This window comes from Lissotriton helveticus, chromosome 9 (assembly GCF_964261635.1).
Source record: "Lissotriton helveticus chromosome 9, aLisHel1.1, whole genome shotgun sequence".
In the NCBI taxonomy this organism is placed as follows: domain Eukaryota; kingdom Metazoa; phylum Chordata; class Amphibia; order Caudata; family Salamandridae; genus Lissotriton; species Lissotriton helveticus.
The window spans coordinates 100,763,693-100,783,101 of record NC_136070.1 but is presented as its reverse complement, the minus strand read 5'-3'; the positions used below and the strand labels follow the sequence as shown (position 1 = coordinate 100,783,101).

The 19,409-nt window shown below is 45.7% G+C and overlaps 1 protein-coding gene across 1 annotated transcript in view; it reads right to left on the bottom strand.

Annotated features, from left to right (window-relative positions):
• The window catches only part of TEDC1 (tubulin epsilon and delta complex 1), a 496,873-nt gene that overhangs the window by 173,929 nt on the left and 303,535 nt on the right, over nucleotides 1-19,409 (bottom strand). Inside the window, exon 6 of the mRNA XM_078659574.1 lies at nucleotides 13,440-13,526. Coding sequence (XP_078515700.1) covers nucleotides 13,440-13,526 — 87 coding nt within the window. The remainder of the gene's footprint in view (nucleotides 1-13,439; nucleotides 13,527-19,409) is intronic.

The window sequence follows — 19,409 nt, the reverse complement described above, 5'->3', positions numbered from 1 at the left end:
GAATGTAACTCTAAAACCCAGTATTTTGTGTAGGCCTCATGGCAATTCACAAGCAAATCTAAACGTGCTGCTAAAATAATGTGAGACAAGGTTGACATGGTTCTTTCAAAATGTACTATTGAACTTAGGGTTAAAAGTATATGCTTTATAGATGTGTTATTTTAGAAACGTATGCTAGTTAAGAATGTTTGCTGTTTAAATCAAGTCAACGTTTTAGGAGTGCAGGAACCTGCTGCATGTAAATCAAGTAGGCCAGAGCAGATAATGTCATGTAGTTTAAATAGTCATGTGCTCGTTAGAGGAGAGGTCGTGAGGTGTCCAGTATGGAGCTCTGAGAGTGTTTTATGGCCTAAGATATGGTGAAGTCTGGAATTTGAGGCCCACTGCAGGACGAGCTGTATGCAGGTGCGAGGGTCCTAATCAGCTCGAATGAAAGGGACTTTGTTCAGTGGCGCCTTGCGCAGGCCTGTAGGAGTTTCCAGGAATTTCAGGGGGTATCAGCGCACTGAAGAAGCTGCCTGGGAACCAAGGTCAACTTTAACGAGGGTCTTCAAGAGTACCATCATGGAGTTTGCCGCGGAAAGATGTACCACGTGAGGGGCGTCCCAAGGGGCGTTTCTATTGGAAATGTGATTTGGTATTAGGGAAAGTGACCCGGGAGGAAAGCAGAGCAGATGATTTTGGGAGCCTAAGGAAGCGGATGGGTAGGCAGATAGGCTGATCAGGAGAGACCCATTATCAGAGAAGAGACAAAGAGAAGTGCGTGATCTTCTTAGGAAATCACCACGGCTGACACCTAGAGGGTTAAGATCTTGCTAAGTAGGGATGTCATTTAGTGTAGTGTAGGGACAGACTAACCTTAATTTTCTTTTCTGTAATGACTTTGAGGTTGCAACTTGTATCCATTTTAGCAACCCTGATGGTATTCGAACTTGTACTTATTATTTTGTTCTTCAGACTCAGACTATTCAAGAAGTTCATGTTCATAGTGATACCGATATACCTTTTGAATCTCATTTTGAGAAGTTTGTATCTTCAGTTATCTTTGACTTTATATTAAATCTTTAAAACTTAATTTTGGTCAGTGGTCATTTAGAGTGGTGTAAGTTCTTAAATTGATTGTTTACCTCGAGATTACCTTTTACTCAAGACAGGTACCAACGATTCAGTCGACAGGAAAAGGGATTTGGTAAGATAATTAGTAACCAGTAATCCCGCGTTAGCAGTTGGTAGCAGAGTGAGGATGGTTATCTTCTTGAGGAAGGTAATCTAGAGAGGTTAGTTTACCCCAAGGCCCGAGACGTCGAGAGACGAGCAGCGGAAGAATCGTGTGCCGAAAGGTGCAGACGGTGCGAGAAAAGCAGCAGTATCGGAGAGTGAGTATAAAAAGGGTCATGCGTGAACAGATTGCGGTGTTTTGTGTTGTATTTGTATTGTAATGTCTTGCGGAGTTGAATGCCTCTAGTGTGAAAGAGAGAAGGTTGTGAGCGCGCGCAACCTGGTAAACTGGTAACCTGGTAAACGGGTGAACTGGTGAAATCTTAAGTTCAGGCCAGAGCTTAAGTGGTTTTGGGTGTATCGAACATCCAGGGTAGTTGTCGACCATAGTACGGAGGTCACGAGGTACCATTGACCGCCGTGGATCCAAGATAGGGGGAGTGTAAGAGTGAGTGTATGAGTAACGGACGCTGGTCGAAAGTTACTGCGTGTGAGTAACCTATCGGAGAAGGCGATTGTCTGGAAGTAAACGGAAAGACATTTCGCCAAGTTAGGGTGACAACTACAGAAAGACTGTGGGCGTACAGTCAAAGAAAGGTGATCGCTTGGACGGAAGTAATCATTTTTCAGAGTATGAATGGGATGCGTGCATGACCGAGGAGACGAGCTGAGAAAGGAGGGGAACTGCTGCGAAGGGGGACGGGTGACGTCGGCTAGAGCCGCGCTCTGATTGAGCGGTTGGTGTGACGTTAGCTAGAGCCGCGCTCTGGTTGGGCGGCTAGCGTGACGTCGGAGGAAAGTCGCGTACGGATAGGCCAGTTAGTGAGAACGGCGCTGAGATTGGTGGAATATCATCAGGAAGTAAACAAACGCGGAGAAAAGAGAAATCATGAAGTGTTTTAAGTGTTTGAAAGGGATTTTTAAACGTAAACGAAGTGAACATTATTACGGGGAAGAGGCTCCCCCAGAGGGTACGCCAGCTCATTATATGGCAACGAATGTTGGGCTGCATACGATATTGTGGATCGGGGCTTGGAATAAGCTTACAGAAGGAAATGAGGAAATGCAGTTCCCGAAGTACGGGACGTTTAAGTTAGAGGTGTTACATCGGCTAAAAGCAACCATGTCCTCATTGAAACCCTCTCCCAGACCAACACAGTTTGAGGCTCTTAATGCATGGATTAAGGCTGCACACGACCGAAATTTGAACAGGCGTCAACAAAGGCTGACGCGATCGGTAAGGGCAGTGCGAGATTCCAAATGGGATGAGGAGGAAAAGCGTTGGAGGGTACAGGCTATTGAGGTGGAGAAAATGTATCCGATGAGGGAGGTGTCAGGAGGAGGAAACCTCATGGAAGAAGACGAGGAAAGCGAGTCGGAGGACAATCTGATAAACAGATTGTTAATGGATAGACCACCTCCGAGAGTGGGATTGATAGAAGATAGAGGGCTCGCAAGGGAAGATGGGAATGAGATAGAGGGGTATACACCACTCCCTATATCGGAATGGACACCTAGCAAAGGCGGAGAAACACCTCCAAACAACACTGTACAGAGTGTAGTGGGAAGGTTTGTGGTGCAGAAAACGCCAACCACAGAAAGGGTTGAGTCTGTGGGATTGCCAGACGCTCTTCAAGTGCCTGTTACCATAGGACCCATAGTTTCGATCTATAATTCTGAGAGAGATAGAGGGGAACAACAAAGGCAATTGGATAGGGAAAGGATTGAGATGGAAAGGAGGAATAATGTGACGAATGCATGGAAACAATTACCAGGTTCGGTAACGTGGAACACCCCATTAGACACAACTGTCGGTCCCAATTCAGAACAGGGAGGTCCGAGAGGACCAATGGATCTAAGGGGACCGCGGCCAAGATCTTTTTCAGAGTTAAGAGCTGATTTGAGGGAATGGGACGGGTCCATAGTATCTCCGAGTAACAGGACAAGAACGGAACCAGAGTGGGAAAGCAGGGGTAACGGGACTGTATCTCATTGTGGGGCCAGCGACAGCAGTCAGGGCCGGGAAGGCCAAAGTCAAGAGAATAGAGGGGATGCATGTCCTACAAATCAGAGAGAACAGCCGGAACAAAATACTAAGATTGTAGAATGTGAGGAAATGTCCCGTCTCTGGGGGAATGGAGGAGATGAGGCGGTACGGAATTTTCAGAATAGGTTTAGGTGCCTTCATCATACGCTTGGGGAAGATGTCCAACATTGGAGGAAGGAGAATAGTGACAGGTCCCGTCATGCTTCAAGTAATCAAGAATCACAGGGAAGTAGGGAAGAAAGAGGGAGTAAGGGAACATCTTACCCTGCATCCCGTGAAACTAGCCAGGATGGAGAGAAAGAGGCTGGGAGGCATGAAGGAGTGTTTCACCACCCACCCCGAGAAGATGGAAAGGCATGGGACTTAGAGAGATGGGAACAGGGGAGGACTCCCTATAATTCACCAATACCTAAACGTAGATCTCGGAGCTGGGATGGGAGAGATGCGGATGGAAGAGCTAAATTGAGTGTCTTGAAAGCTGAAATAAAGGCAAAAAGGCTTGATGTTACCAGTTTAAAATCAGATGTTGATGAGATAATAGATGGAACATTGCCTTTGGAGAGGATAGAATTGTATGAACAGGATGAGTTATTGTTCATGGCAAAGGATATTACTAGGAAAGCTAGAGCGGTTCATGAAAAACTGACTGATTTGGCAGACAAGTATGCCGTGGATTTGTCTAGGACAAGGGCATTACAGAGTAACCACAGATTACAGTACGCAGACCAAGATCTAGATGAGAAGAGAACTGCTGGATTAAAAACACACATAAGAGAGCTGGTAACAGGGATAAGAGTGTGGAGAGAACTGGATAAATGGGAAGAAAGGTGGTCGAAAAAGGGTACAGTTAGGCGAAGTACAAATGTGATGACCCCTGAGGGAAGGGTAATGCAGATGGAGGCATTCCCTTTGCGAGAAATATCAAATGGAAATTATGTACATGTGCCCTGGAGTAGAGGAGACTTAGCCGCATTTACCAACTCATTTCCGAAGTTACGGGACAACCCAGTCGAGTGGTATAAGCAGGTAGAGAGGTTTGTTAAAATTTCGAAAGTATTGTGGATAGATTTGAACACGTTGTTTGACATCGTGGTCCCATCTGATTTGTGGACCCCGTGCAAGACTAGTGTCGAATGGCCAAATGCTGAACCATTGAGAGATGTTTGAACTAATGGACCAGCTGAGATTGTCATGCGAAAGTATGAAAGGGTAATAGCATGGCTGAAAGATAAGGTACCACCACAGGATATAGATTGGGTAAAAATAGACCGAACAAGGCAGGAACCCAAGGAGACAGTTCACGAGTTTTATGAAAGATTGTTGAAAACATTCAAGCAATACAGTGGACTAGATGTAATGGATCCCAAAGACATAGGGCAGTTCGTGTCAAAGTTTGTATTGGGGTTGAGACCTGATATTTGTCTGATGATACAGCAACATTTAATCTGTTGGCAGAACAAACCACTAGATGAGATTTTACGATATGCGAGGTACTGCAGTGACGAGATAGATTCTAAAGCCAAGAATCTAAAGGAGAAATTGATGGTGGTGCAAATGCAGTCCGCTGGGAAGGGTGGCCAGCAGAAGCAGGGGATGGGACGAAAACCAAATGGTCAGAACAAAGATAATGAAGAAGGGCAGAGACCTAGGATAGACTTTGCCACTTTAAAGAAAACGACAAAGTGTCATCTGTGTCATCAGGTGGGGCATTGGCGACGCGAGTGTCCCTTTAACCCTGAAAACGGAGAGCAAGAAGTAGAAGAGCAGGTCCAAGAAGACCCAGTGCAAAAAGTGACAGTCCCAAGCAGTAAGGTGGCCAAAGGGGGGACTTCGGCTCCACGGGCCCAATTCCCACAGCCACCGAAGATAACAGCTGGAGGAAAGGTCTTTAAACAAATGCCTCTGTTTATCGAGGAAGAAAAATGTTATTACATTGATCCATTGACAGGACAACGGGTGAGCAGTGAAGAGGACTGTACCCTCGGGGCAGTTCTAGAAGTGGATCAGAGAGGACCATTTGTTGAGGCAGAAGTGGCAGGGTGTCCCACTACGTTCTTAGTGGACACTGGGGCTACTCGTTCGACTCTGAGATCAGCGGTAGTTCCAGACTTGCCAATGTCAGGGGAAACAATTCAAGTGGTAGGAGTCGCAAATAAAAGAATGACTAGTCCCTTGACAGAACCAGTGTCTGTGAAAATTGGAAACCACATGAACGAACATCAGTTTGTGGTTTGTGACTCGAGTCCGGTATGTCTGTTAGGTAGGGATTTGTTATGCAAATTGAATTGCACCATATACTGCACCCCACAAGGAGTGGAGGTACAGACTACCGACGATGATGCTACCTTTAAGGTGGCCAATTCAAAATTCTGTGTAGAACTATATCCTACTCTGACTGTAGAAGATCTTCCACAAGACTTAAGAGATGCAGTGGCGTCAGAGGTGTGGGATTTCACAGGAGAAGATATAGGATTGATTAAAGGGGTAGAACCGGTAAAAATTCTGGTAAAACCAAATGTTGAGTTTCCAAGAACGCCTCAATACAAATTGTCCCAGGAAACGATTGCGGGAATAAAGCCTGTGATCGAGTCAATGATACAGCAGGGAATACTGAAGGAAATTGTGGGCAGTCCTTGTAACTCCCCGATTATGGGTTTGCAGAAACCTAGTGGGAAGTTTAGGATAGTTCAGGATTTACGAAAGATTAACAACATAGTCGTTTCATGTTGTCCCGTGGTACCGAATCCATCAGTAATATTGTTTCAAATACCATGTCAAGCAGAATGGTTCACAGTGATAGATCTTTGTCAGGCTTTCTTTTCAATCCCATTGGATGAAGAGAGCAGGTACCTTTTTGCGTTTAAAATGGAAGATCGCGTTTTAACATGGTGTCGAATTCCACAAGGATTCACAGACAGTCCATCCATCTTTAATCAGTTGTTGAAGAAGAATCTTGAGAATCTAGTACTGCCACAGAACTCGGTTCTGGTACAGTACATAGATGACCTACTTGTTGCGTCAGAAACAGAGGAAGCTTGTAAAGTAGATTCAATTGCCTTACTGAATCATTTAGCTGAAAATGGACATAAGGTATCTCCGAGCAAGTTACAGTATTGTCTGACAGAAGTACAGTATCTAGGGCACAGGTTAGAAAAAGGGAAACGTAAGGTGTCCCCAGAGAGGATTGAGGCGATAATGAAAATGAATGCGCCTACAACTCAGAGAGAGGTTAGAATGTTCCTAGGAATGGTGGGTTACTGCCGACAGTGGATAGTTAACTTTTCACTGAAAGCAAAGCCCTTACAGAAACTGACGCACAAGGAGGTGAGTGATCCGGTACCATGGGATGAAGAATGTCTGGTGGCGTTTTTACAGCTGAGAGACGATTTATGTCGTGCTCCGGCTCTGGGAATGCCAGATTATGAAAAGTCGTTTTCACTCTATTGCTGTGAGAGAGAGGGATGTGCTTTGTCAGTCTTGGCACAGACCCACGGTAATGCCCGTAGACCAGTTGCATATTTTTCGGCTACATTAGATCCAGTAGCCGCAGCGTTGCCCGGATGTCTCAAATCCGTTGCTGCAACGGGTGTCAGCATTGAAAGGAGCGAAAGTATTGTAATGGGACATCCAGTAGTGGTGTATGTACCGCATTCAGTTGAATTGTTAATGACCAGGACGAAGACGCAGCATCTGACCAATAGCAGGCTCACGCGTTATGAGCAAGTTATACTTGCCGCAGAAAACGTGACTCTCAGGAGATGCTCTGTCTTGAATCCTGCTACTTTGATGCCATTACCTACCGTAATAGAAGGCGAAGGATGTGAAGACCACGATTGCCTTGATGTGACTGAACTGTGCACGAAACCCAGACCAGATATAGTGGATGAGCCATTGTCTGACCCCGATGAAATTTACTTTGTTGATGGCTCATGTTTAAGAGACGATACTGGTCGGTTAAGAGCAGCTTATGCTGTTTGTACCATTACTGGAGTTGTGGAAGCCGCTTGCCTGGAAGGAGTACATTCCGCACAGGTAGCAGAGATTATTGCCCTAACTCGTGCCTGCATAGCAGGAAATGGAAAGAGAGTCACCATCTACACGGACAGCCAATATGGTTTCGGTGTGGTTCATGATTTCGGGCAGTTGTGGTCTCAGAGGGGTTACATGACCTCCTCTGGTTCGCCCATTCGAAATGGAGAATTTGTGAGATTGCTGATAGAAGCATTACAAGGTCCTGTTGATATTGCAGTGGTGAAGTGTGTAGCTCATACTAAGAATACAGATTTTGTGTCACAAGGTAATAGATATGCTGATGAAGTCGCACGCTATTGTGCGGAACAAAGTTATTCTTTCTCAAAGGTGGAAATAGAAGGTGCAGAAGAAAAGACTGAATTAAGTATGATGTTAGAAACTGTAGACACTTGGGAGGATTTAAGAATAATGCAGGAGAACGCACCTGAAAAAGAGAAAAAGGCATGGGAAATAGCAGGCTGTGTGCGAAGTGAAATGGATTTTTGGGTTTCAGCAGATGGGAGAGCTGTGTTACCTGAAGAATTAGCTAATCCCATGGCGAGAGAAATACATGGTCCAGTACATCTAGGAAGGGATGCTATGATGAGAGTTTTTAGGCAGACTTGGTATTGCCCGAAATTCAGAATAGCAGCAGAATCAGTATGTAAGCGATGTGTTACCTGCCAACAACTGAACGTAGGCAAACGAACACCAGTCACACTGAGTCACATTGGGAGGTCGGGGGGGCCTTTCAATAGAATGCAACTAGATTTCATTGAAATGCCAAGAGTCAATCGCCTTCGGTATGTATTGGTGATTGTATGCGTATTTTCCAGATGGGTTGAGGCATACCCTACACGTAGGTGCGATACTCTCACAGTGGCTAAATTGTTGCTCAGGGAGTTGATACCGCGCTTCGGGGTGCCTGCCTCTTTGGAATCGGACAGAGGAAAACATTTTAACAGCGAAATAGTGAAGATGTTGTGCTCCACACTGAATATCGATCAAAAGCTGCATTGTAGTTATCGACCAGAAGCTTCAGGAATTGTGGAACAAGTGAATGGCACTTTGAAGAATAGATTGGCTAAAGTAGTGGCATCCACATCTTTGAGTTGGCCAGATGCTCTTCCATTGGTGCTCATGAGCATGCGCAGCACACCTGATAGGAGGACAGGTCTCTCTCCCCACGAGATCCTGATGGGGAGGGCCATGAGACTTCCTACAGTTCCAACTACTGCTCTATTGAATATTACAGATGATCTGATCTTGGATTATTGTAAAGGACTGTCTGACGCCATCCATTCTGTGTCCCTTCAGGTGCATGCGGCTGAAGTTCCAGCAGCGAGGAACCTGTGTCATGACCTGAACCCAGGGGACTGGGTCTTGGTTAAAAAGCACGTCCGGAAGAACTGCCTAGATGTTCGCTGGCGTGGGCCCTTTCAGGTAATCCTGATCACGAACACCGCGGTGAAGTGCGGGGGGCTGCCAAATTGGATCCATGCATCCCATACTAGAAGAGTTCCAGCACCTCTAGAAGGAACAGCTCCCATCCCAGACGAAAGCCCGGAAGTGGAAGAAGAGTCGCAAGAAGGGATTGAGGCAGCTGAGGAGGTGTCGGAGGAAGTTGGGAACGCATCGGATTCAGGAGAAGAGCGAAGGCAGGACGGCAGTGAGACAGAAGACGCAACTGAAGGGGAGAGCAGAAGTGAATACGACTCAGACTCAGATCCGTATCGGAGCGATCAAGAACCAAGTGGGAGGACAAGGAATAGGAGAATAAGGCTTGGAGCTGCCACTTGGCCAACAAGAAGAAGAAGGCTAAGTTTGAGGTCGGCCCAAGAAGAAACGCTTACTCCTATATCCGAAGACTCAGATCCAGAAGAAGATATCCAGGATCAAGCCGAGGAGGGTCTTAGAAGATCAAGTAGGGTGCGAGTGCCTAGCAGAAGATACTCTACTCCCGACTGGACCTACCTTGTTGCAGATGTCTGGGAGACACAGAACAGGGAGGATCAGGGAAGTGGAACTGATCAGAACTGACCCGATCATCACAGTGCAAATAAAGTTTCTACTGCCAGGAGCGGAGACCGAAAGGTTGCTGACACTCAACATCGTTCATCCTGCTCTCCTGAGTGGAATAAGAAAATTGCTTTTAGAGACAGTTGAGTTTCCAGTTTGCTGTTCACGATATCCAATATTGGAGGGAACTCTTCTTCGTTTGGAAATGCTTGAACGAGTAGTAGAATTGCTAGGAGTGCTTATTGTTGTGGACTAAGATCATATTGCGAATGTCTTCAAGGGGGTGCAGATCTGGAAAAGTGAAGAAAGTGATCTTGATTAGAACGGACCCCTTTGTAATTGTGGATATAGAACTGATAGTACCAGGATTAGAAATTGAAAAAACGCTAACTCTCAATTTCGTCCGTCCACTTGTCTTGAGCGAAATAAGGAGAATAATCCTAGAAAAGGTTGACTTTCCATGGTGTGGTACGAACTGTCCAGAACCTGAGGGAATGATACTTCGGATGGACGTTTATGAAGAAGTAGTGTCACTCCTTGAGTCATACATAACTTCAGACGAAAATAAGACTTTTGGAAAGAAATTGTGAATTGTTGCAAGATAACCTAGCGCCGAGTGGAAGAAGAAAAGTGATAGGGGTTTCATTTTAGTGGATGGAGAAGGGCTAGGGTTGTCTATTTTCTACTGGACTTTGAACTGTTTTGCGGAAACAAATTGTCAAGCTTCCAAGTGTTCCAAGAAAGACATTGCAAGAGAGAAAGACTTTGTTTGAAAAGAAGAGGAAGTGAATGCTGGAAGAAAGTCGAAAACTACACTGTTTGAGAACATGGAGGCTGGCAACCCGAACCGCAGGGCAAAATGTATAGCTGTTACATTTTTAGGAGTAGTGGTTTCTCTTATAATTTTAGTGGTAACTGTTTCATTCCTAGCGGGACACGAAGGGGATGGAACCACAGTTAAGGAGGATAAGGGAGTGTCAACACCGAGAACTACCATTATTAAGGAGAAGGGAAACATCAATGAGAAAGACAAAGCGTTGTTAGATGCAGAAGTAAAAAGGTTACACATGGATGAGTCACAGGGGAATTACAAGTCAAATGCTTATGCTAAGTTGCTTTATGAATATGTTGATGCCATGGAGGTAAAGGACTGCTATGTATGTATGCAATTACCAATTTCGGTGGAGGAGGGTATCAAATACCATCATCTCCCGTTGACATATGGAATAACGTGCAGTTTATTGTTAAGTATGTTTTATGGACGAGACGGATTTGAGTATTACTTCTCGAATTTCGACTCGACATTGCCAGAGGTTCCGAATTTCAAGCATTTGAACAAATGGGACTACTACAAAAGCGAAGACAGGTTACACAAATGGTTTATTCCATGGAGAACGTTAGATACTTCACATGCTCGAATAAACAATCTGACTTGTCAAATATCAGAAGTTGAGAAAAAGTTTATAGCACAGGTAGATACTAGATACAGGAAGCAGAAGGTATTGAAGGCATCAGGACAAGGAGAAACAGATTGGACCAAGGAAGAAAGGGCACAACAACGAAAAGGAAGTATTGGTCCAATTGCTTTGGATAAGGAGAAACGGGGGAAACTGTGCATTCACAGGAGTTACTCCTACTATGAAAACGTTTATGTAGGACAAGTCAATTGCGAACATGCTTTTCAATTGGAGTACTACTCTAAGAACTTCATGAAAGGGATGCAAGCAATACCAAATGTATATTTTGTATGTGGAAGATATGCCTATGTGAAGTTACCAGATAATTGGTACGGATCATGCTATCTGGCTGTTGTCTTCCCTAAAATATATCATGTTGAGAATTTAGACACGCCTAAGAAAGAAATATCAACTAGATGGAAGCGAGGGCTGGGTGCAGCAGAAGTAGTTGGAGATGTAATAGGTGCTGCATTCCCTTTCTTAGGATTGATAATGAATGACATTAAGATCAGGAGGTTAGCTACAGTCGTAGATAGACTGTCTGCCAGTACTGCAAGGTCCTTGATGCTGATAGAAGGGGAGATGCAATCGATTAGGGCAATGGTTCTTCAGAACCGACTTGCTTTAGATGTTCTGTTAGCAAAAGAGGGAGGAGTCTGTAGGGCCTTGAAGGTCCAGGAATGTTGTACTTACATTCCAGACAATTCAAAGCCTCTAGAGAAGTATATACAAAACATCACTGCCATACACTACGAAATTGAGGACCTGGCAAAGGTAAATGTGTGGGAAAAAGTAGGCCATGGAATGGGTAAAGTTGGAAGTTGGTTTGCCAACTTAGGAAAGGGTATCGTTTGGTACATATTGAAGCCCATCATCATAGTAGTGATTTGTGTAATCACTTTGTGGGGATTGGTGCGTTTGTATCAATGGTATAGAGCAAATAGGTTACAGAGAGCTATGAAGAAACAGGAAGAAGAGTTGACAGCGATGCAGGACACTCAATACAAAAGTCTGAAAGCATTAGAGAGTATGAAAAGAAGTGGTACTGTCCTGACTTCACTTTAAAAGGTTCTACATTTTTGGTGTCATAGTGATGATGACCCCTGAAGGTCATCAAAGGGGGGACTGAGAGAGCACAAGTTTGAAAAAATGTATAAGTACGCCATATTTACAAGCACGTAGTTAGTTAACATGTACTTTGCACCAGAGTGTTTATATTTAGAAGTGAAATACACCGAGTGTCTTATATTCAGTGGTGAAATGCATAGAATGTTTAAGTAGAGTAACAATAATCATAACTGTGTGAGACTAATGTAGAAATGTTTGGGATGAATATGAAAACCTCATGTTCTCATGTTAAAGGAATAATGTAAGAGTTGAATGTAACTCTAAAACCCAGTATTTTGTGTAGGCCTCATGGCAATTCACAAGCAAATCTAAACGTGCTGCTAAAATAATGTGAGACAAGGTTGACATGGTTCTTTCAAAATGTACTATTGAACTTAGGGTTAAAAGTATATGCTTTATAGATGTGTTATTTTAGAAACGTATGCTAGTTAAGAATGTTTGCTGTTTAAATCAAGTCAACGTTTTAGGAGTGCAGGAACCTGCTGCATGTAAATCAAGTAGGCCAGAGCAGATAATGTCATGTAGTTTAAATCGTCATGTGCTCGTTAGAGGAGAGGTCGTGAGGTGTCCAGTATGGAGCTCTGAGAGTGTTTTATGGCCTAAGATATGGTGAAGTCTGGAATTTGAGGCCCACTGCAGGACGAGCTGTATGCAGGTGCGAGGGTCCTAATCAGCTCGAATGAAAGGGACTTTGTTCAGTGGCGCCTTGCGCAGGCCTGTAGGAGTTTCCAGGAATTTCAGGGGGTATCAGCGCACTGAAGAAGCTGCCTGGGAACCAAGGTCAACTTTAACGAGGGTCTTCAAGAGTACCATCATGGAGTTTGCCGCGGAAAGATGTACCACGTGAGGGGCGTCCCAAGGGGCGTTTCTATTGGAAATGTGATTTGGTATTAGGGAAAGTGACCCGGGAGGAAAGCAGAGCAGATGATTTTGGGAGCCTAAGGAAGCGGATGGGTAGGCAGATAGGCTGATCAGGAGAGACCCATTATCAGAGAAGAGACAAAGAGAAGTGCGTGATCTTCTTAGGAAATCACCACGGCTGACACCTAGAGGGTTAAGATCTTGCTAAGTAGGGATGTCATTTAGTGTAGTGTAGGGACAGACTAACCTTAATTTTCTTTTCTGTAATGACTTTGAGGTTGCAACTTGTATCCATTTTAGCAACCCTGATGGTATTCGAACTTGTACTTATTATTTTGTTCTTCAGACTCAGACTATTCAAGAAGTTCATGTTCATAGTGATACCGATATACCTTTTGAATCTCATTTTGAGAAGTTTGTATCTTCAGTTATCTTTGACTTTATATTAAATCTTTAAAACTTAATTTTGGTCAGTGGTCATTTAGAGTGGTGTAAGTTCTTAAATTGATTGTTTACCTCGAGATTACCTTTTACTCAAGACAGGTACCAACGATTCAGTCGACAGGAAAAGGGATTTGGTAAGATAATTAGTAACCAGTAATCCCGCGTTAGCAGTTGCTATCAGGCCTCAGGCAGACGTGAGACGAGAGGGATTACATGAGGAGAAGGGCAAATAGTTTGCTGAGGTTCGGGCTCACCATCCACTGCCAGTACACTGGTTCAAGGTCCTTCCAATCCAAGTAGGCTTCCAGGCGACTGTTCTCTGATTCGATGGACTGCAGCAACTGAAAACAAACATAAAACAAGTGCAATTATTTCTCAATATAAGCACTATTATTCCCATTTTAGATTGGGACAGAGGAATGTTTAGTCTCACTGTTAACTATTGGGTATGTCTAAAGGCCTGTCTAAAGAGGGCTTACCAATGGAGTTAATGAATAGTGAACTAGTGGTGAACTTACACAAAAATGTGGTTTAGTTACTAAATGTGATATTACAGAGATACTTCATTTGCAACAAGGGTGATTTTGTGCTATAAGCAAATTTGTGGTCCTAACATTTTCCACTGTCATTCTGTGGTTGCACCAAGGGACATTTGGAACCTTCGCTTCAAAGGCGATGTTATGCTGATGCACACTTTTTACACTAAATGTACACAACCATTGCACACCTTAATCAGTGATTTTGCATACCTGCAGCGCGTCCCCACTGAGTAGCCTTTTACCTCCCCTGGCAGAGGGCGCCACTACCCCTCTGCTACAGTGGCATAGAGGAACTACTCCTGCTCCTCCTGCCTCGCTGCACAGAGGTTCGAGCCTCCTGTCTACCTCCTGCCAGCCTCCTGCTGCCTAGGTACCGCACTGACCTAGGTGATTCCCCCACTCTATTGTTTTCTTTCGTTTTAATATTCAATTAGCCTTAATTTTATTTTGTTTCTCCATTTTGGGGACTGTATATTGCTTTCTCTGTGTTTTCCCTGTGCGATGCCCTACCCCTTTACTCCTCCCCTCTCCGGTCAGCCGCTCTCCGTCTCTGCGGCCAACTGGCTCGATCCAGTTCCTTGTTCCCGCCTGCCCTACAGCTGCCGGATCCACCTCCCAGGGCTACTAATTGGAGGTTGCAGGGTGGCTGCTCAGCGGACGTGCTCAGCAGGCATGCCGCTGGAGCGCTAAAGTCAAGCCTGTCTGCACCTGTCCACGCCCAGCGCCAGGGCCCCTGGACCTACTCGCCTCCGATATTCCTTCAACAAGATCTGCATCCTCGGGCACAAATCCTCCTCCACCAAATGCCACATCGCCTCATCATGCTCCACAAGAGGACCTCTCACCTGCCGCTACTCCCGCTTCTCCTGCGATGTGATTACCCCCCACGACCACTACCCAGCAGCCACCCAGCCAAAAGCCTTGGCTATTCTGCACACTACTCAATGTCAGATCACTCTGCAAGCAGGCCACGAAAATCTGGGACACCATAACCACCCTCACCCGACGTCATGTTCATAACAGAAACCTGGCTCACCCCCACCTTAGCACCTGACATCGCCACTGCAACTTCCACTGGAGAGAAGATGATCCACCGCGACCGCCCTGACAGACTCAGCTGAGGCATCGCCATCATCCACAAGGGCTCCCTCAACTGCAATGCATCCAACGATGACACGATACTCATCATGGAACACCTCAAATTCCAGGTCAGACCCAATGCCAACACTGCCATCAGAGGAACCCTCGCCTACAAACCTCCGACCCCCACCCCAGCTTCTGCAACTCCATCCCAGATTTCAAGTGTAGAAGTAGAAGTAAGTTTATTGTTTGTAGTTAATTAAAACCTTTACAATTTTGTTGCATAAAAAACAAATGATTTAAAGATAAAATGTACAAACTAGCAGGGTGGTTAAAATAAAAATTTCTGTAACAACTATGTGAGATTTCATAGCCCTCCTGTCCATCGACTCTGACCACTATATCTTCCTGAGCGACCTAGACTTCCACCTAGAAGATCCCTAATGACTCCAACTCCACCACACTTTTCAAAACATGGGCATTATTGGCCTCTCTCAACTGGTCGCCACCACCACCACGCACAGAGCCGGTCACACCCATGACCCAATCTTCTCCACATTCGACAGAGCAACATTTTCCTACATCACTAAATTAACCTGGACAGACCACAGCATCGTCCTCTTCACTATTGAGGGTCCACGAGATCCTCCGACAAGACTACTGACTCAACCTCGCCACAACTGGGGCTAGGCTATAGAAGCCCTCTGTACCACAGCCCTAAAAGTAACAAGAGCTGCCCCTTCGAACTCCCTCGAACATGACATCCAGAACTTCTACAGCTGGATTTCCTCGGCGGCAGACACCATTGCCCCTCCTGAAGAACATCTTCAACTACCAGACCCATCAAACAGGCCAGGTGGTTCACCTAGGAGCTACTGACCCTCAAGCGACACTGCAAGAAACTAGAGAGACACTGGCGATCCAACAAGACCCCCACCAACATCAACTCGTACAGATCGACCCTCCACAGATACTACCACCATCTCGGAGAGACCAAAGAAAGAAGCCATCAACACCGCCCTATTCAGCACCGTCAGAAAATTCTCCTACCCCTAGAGAGCACAATCCCCCATTCGACCTAGCAGACTACTTTCACTGCAAAATCGCTGACATCTACTGCAACTTCAACCCTCAACCCACCGGCCTCAACCACCTCAGCACCCCAGCCCGCCCCTCCCACCACACCAGGACCCCCGACTGGAATCTACTCTCCATGGAAGACACCATCTCTATCATGAACTCCAAACACTCCGCATCTCCCACAACCCCTGCTCGCTCCGTATCTACAAACTAGGAAGAGAAGCCATTGCACGGCCCCTCACCAAACTCCTCAACACTTCCATCGCCACAGCCACCGTACCAAACATCTGGAAACACGCACAGGTCTAGCCCCTCCTGAAGGAACCCTCTGCCAACCCTAACAAACTCAAAAACTACTGCCCGATCTTGCTCCTCACCTTTCCTGCCAAAGCCTTGGGAAAAGCCATCAACCGCCAGCTCATGTACTACCTTGAAACCAGCAACCTGCTTGAATCTTCTCAATCTGTTTTCTGATCATCCCACAGCACCGAGACCGCCCTGATCATAGCAAATGGCGAAATCAGACGACTTCTCGATCTAGGCGGAAAAGCAGCCCTCATCCTCCTCCACCTAACAACTGCATTCCACACTGTCTCCCACCACACTCTGATCACCAGACTCCACCACATCGGCATCCAGTGCAACACACTCAACTGGATCTCTTCCTTCCTCTCTGGCTGAACCCAGAGGATCTACTTACCACCCTTCTTCTCCGCACCCAAAGACATCTTATGCGGCGTACCCCAAGAATCCTTCCTCAGCCCCACCATCTCCAACACCTACATGACACCTTTGGTAAACATCGCCTGCACCTATGGACTCAAAATCATCGCCGACAACACCCACCTTGGCCTATCCCTCACAGAAGACACCGACTCCACAAGGGCTAACTTCCAACACACCATGACCGATATCACCACCTGGATGAAGACCAAGTGCGTCAAACTCAACTCAGACAAGACAGACGTCATCATCTTTGGAAAGAAAACCCTTCCCATGGGACGACAACTGGTGGCCTGCGCACTCGGGCCGTCACCTAACTCTACCAGACACATATGCAACCTCAGAATCATTCTGGACACCCACCCGACCATGAAGCAGCAGATAAACGCCATCTCGTCTGCCTGCTTCCTCACCCTCCACTTGCTCTGCAAGATCTTCCAAAGGATCACAGTCTCTTCCAGGAAGACAGTCTCCCAGGGTCTCACCGACAGCCGACTCAACTATGGTAAAGTACTCTACACCAAAACCATCAGAAAACTCCTGAACCGCCTCCAGATGATCCAGAACTCAGTGGCTCGACACATCCTTGAACTCCCCAGAAGAACCATGCCTACAAAGCTCTCCACAAGTCTGGTCCCACCTACATCAACGCCCGCCTAACACTCGCGACCGACTAGGAATCACCGATCTTCCAACCTCGCCTTGGCGTGCATCCACCACAGCCACTTTGGAGGCTGCTCCTTTTCCTACCTCGCTGCCTGGTACTGGAACAACCTCTTCCTTCGCACCGCCCCTTCTCAGACGGACTTAATGAAGCAGATCAAGATCTGGCTATTCGACAGAGGCTTGCACAGACCACCAGCATCTAGAGAACCCCCCAACCCTGAGGTGAGAAGCCATGCTAAACAAGACTGGTCGATTGATTGTCACAACTACCACTAGGTGCGATTATAAGGCTTACTGTCAACCAAGAAACTATAGTTTTTTCTTCGCAATGACTGAAAACTATTAATCGAAGGATAAATAATTACATTTAGAGGTGAATTCTACAGAGGATACTCCAGTATTAACTTTCAGAGACTCCTTGTTAGAAGACGTTTTCTACAGTCACCCTTTTGCTAGCTACAGTGAATATTTTGGCCAATATATGCTCAACTGAACAGTAATTCAGAAATACAAAAAACCAAAGATTATGATTCAGCTTCCTTAAACAATAAGGTTTAGTTTCTTTAACAGTGGTCTAATAGATGCTTTTTTTCCCAAATTTCTGGATAGTGACCTGTTTCCAGAACTTGGTTAATAAGGGGTGTAAGATTAGTACCGATCTTCTGGGCAGCCAAATGCATAATGGTAGGGGGGTAGGGGTTTGTGGGTGAGCCAGTTTTTATGGAGAGAAGTTTTTGTACTTCATCATTTGAGACTGTCTAGAAACACGACAATCTACAATGAGTTGAAGGCATAGGTTGATCATTTTTATCCTGGAACCCCGGAGAGCTAAGGAGACTACTGTAAATTCCTTCCACCTCGTCTTGGAAGAAGACGGAAAGTTTATTACACATAGCTTGGTCAGGCTTAAAAACATTATCCTGTTGTGGTCTAACCAACAGATTAACTGATTTAAATAATTCCTTGGTGGAATTTCCGGCCTCCTCTATTTTCGTTGTGAAAAAAAACTTTTTTGTGTCAATGATTGCGTCCTTATATTGTTGGATGGCTAGGTTATACTTTAACTTCATTCGATTGCTATAACTGTCTCCAGAGACGCTTGGCTCTCCTGCAATTAACCTTTAGGCATTTAACCTGCAACATGGGTTGCAGGGGCCAGCTACTAGTAAACAGTTTTCTGGATTCTCTCCATGCTTGGAAGGGGTTAATAACAGGCCATTCTCCGTGTTCGCAAGGAATTGTGCAAAAATGGAGGTATTGCTGGAAAGCTCAAAAACTCTGTTTTCCAACGATACCTCTCTTACCCTGCAAAGTGACAAGAAATCACAGTGGGATATGCACGCCATTAGCTTCCACTAGACACCAAGGACTTGTTTACTAGGGAAGCAGTCCCATGGGCAGGTGCCTATGCTCTTCCCCCACCCGCCAATATTTTTAAACTTTATGCATCTGTGGGACGGATGATGGTGCCTCCCGGGGGTACAGAAAGCCAACCAGACACCAGGGAAATTGTTAAAAGTAAAACCAAAGGGGTGGGGGTGGCCCACCACGTATAGTGCTGTGCCCTTTTCTCAAAAGGGCATTACAAGCTTATGTCTCCCCTGTGAGGCAGATTAGGGGATTTGCCCGCAATCTGCACACTGGGGAAAGTCCACCAGATGCTAAGGATGTTTCCTATCAAAAGATAGCAGCTCACCGTGGTATACAGCCATGCCCCAACTCCAAAAAGGGGCAATAAAAACGTTCTGCTCCAAAGGAAGGCAGATTGGTGGAGGCTTGCCCACAATATCTCTCCCCTCCGGGAAGGGGGATAGAAAGCTTGCTAGACACCAGGAATTACTTACCAAAAAAAAACAGAGTTGAGGGTGGCCCACCCTGGCATAGGGTCAGGCTCTCATCTCAAAAAGGGGGCAATTCAGTCTTTCTTCCTTCCTTGGGAGGCAGATTGAGGTGTGTGCCCCCAACCGACCCTCGTAGACATCACAAAACCCACTGGACACCAGGGACTTAATTACTCAAAATAAATAAGAAGGTGGGGCAGCCCTCCCTGGCATAGGACCAATCCCTCACCCAAAGGGTGCAATATAGCCTTTCAGCTTCCACAGTCTGCAAATCCCCCCCCTCCAACCCCCAAAC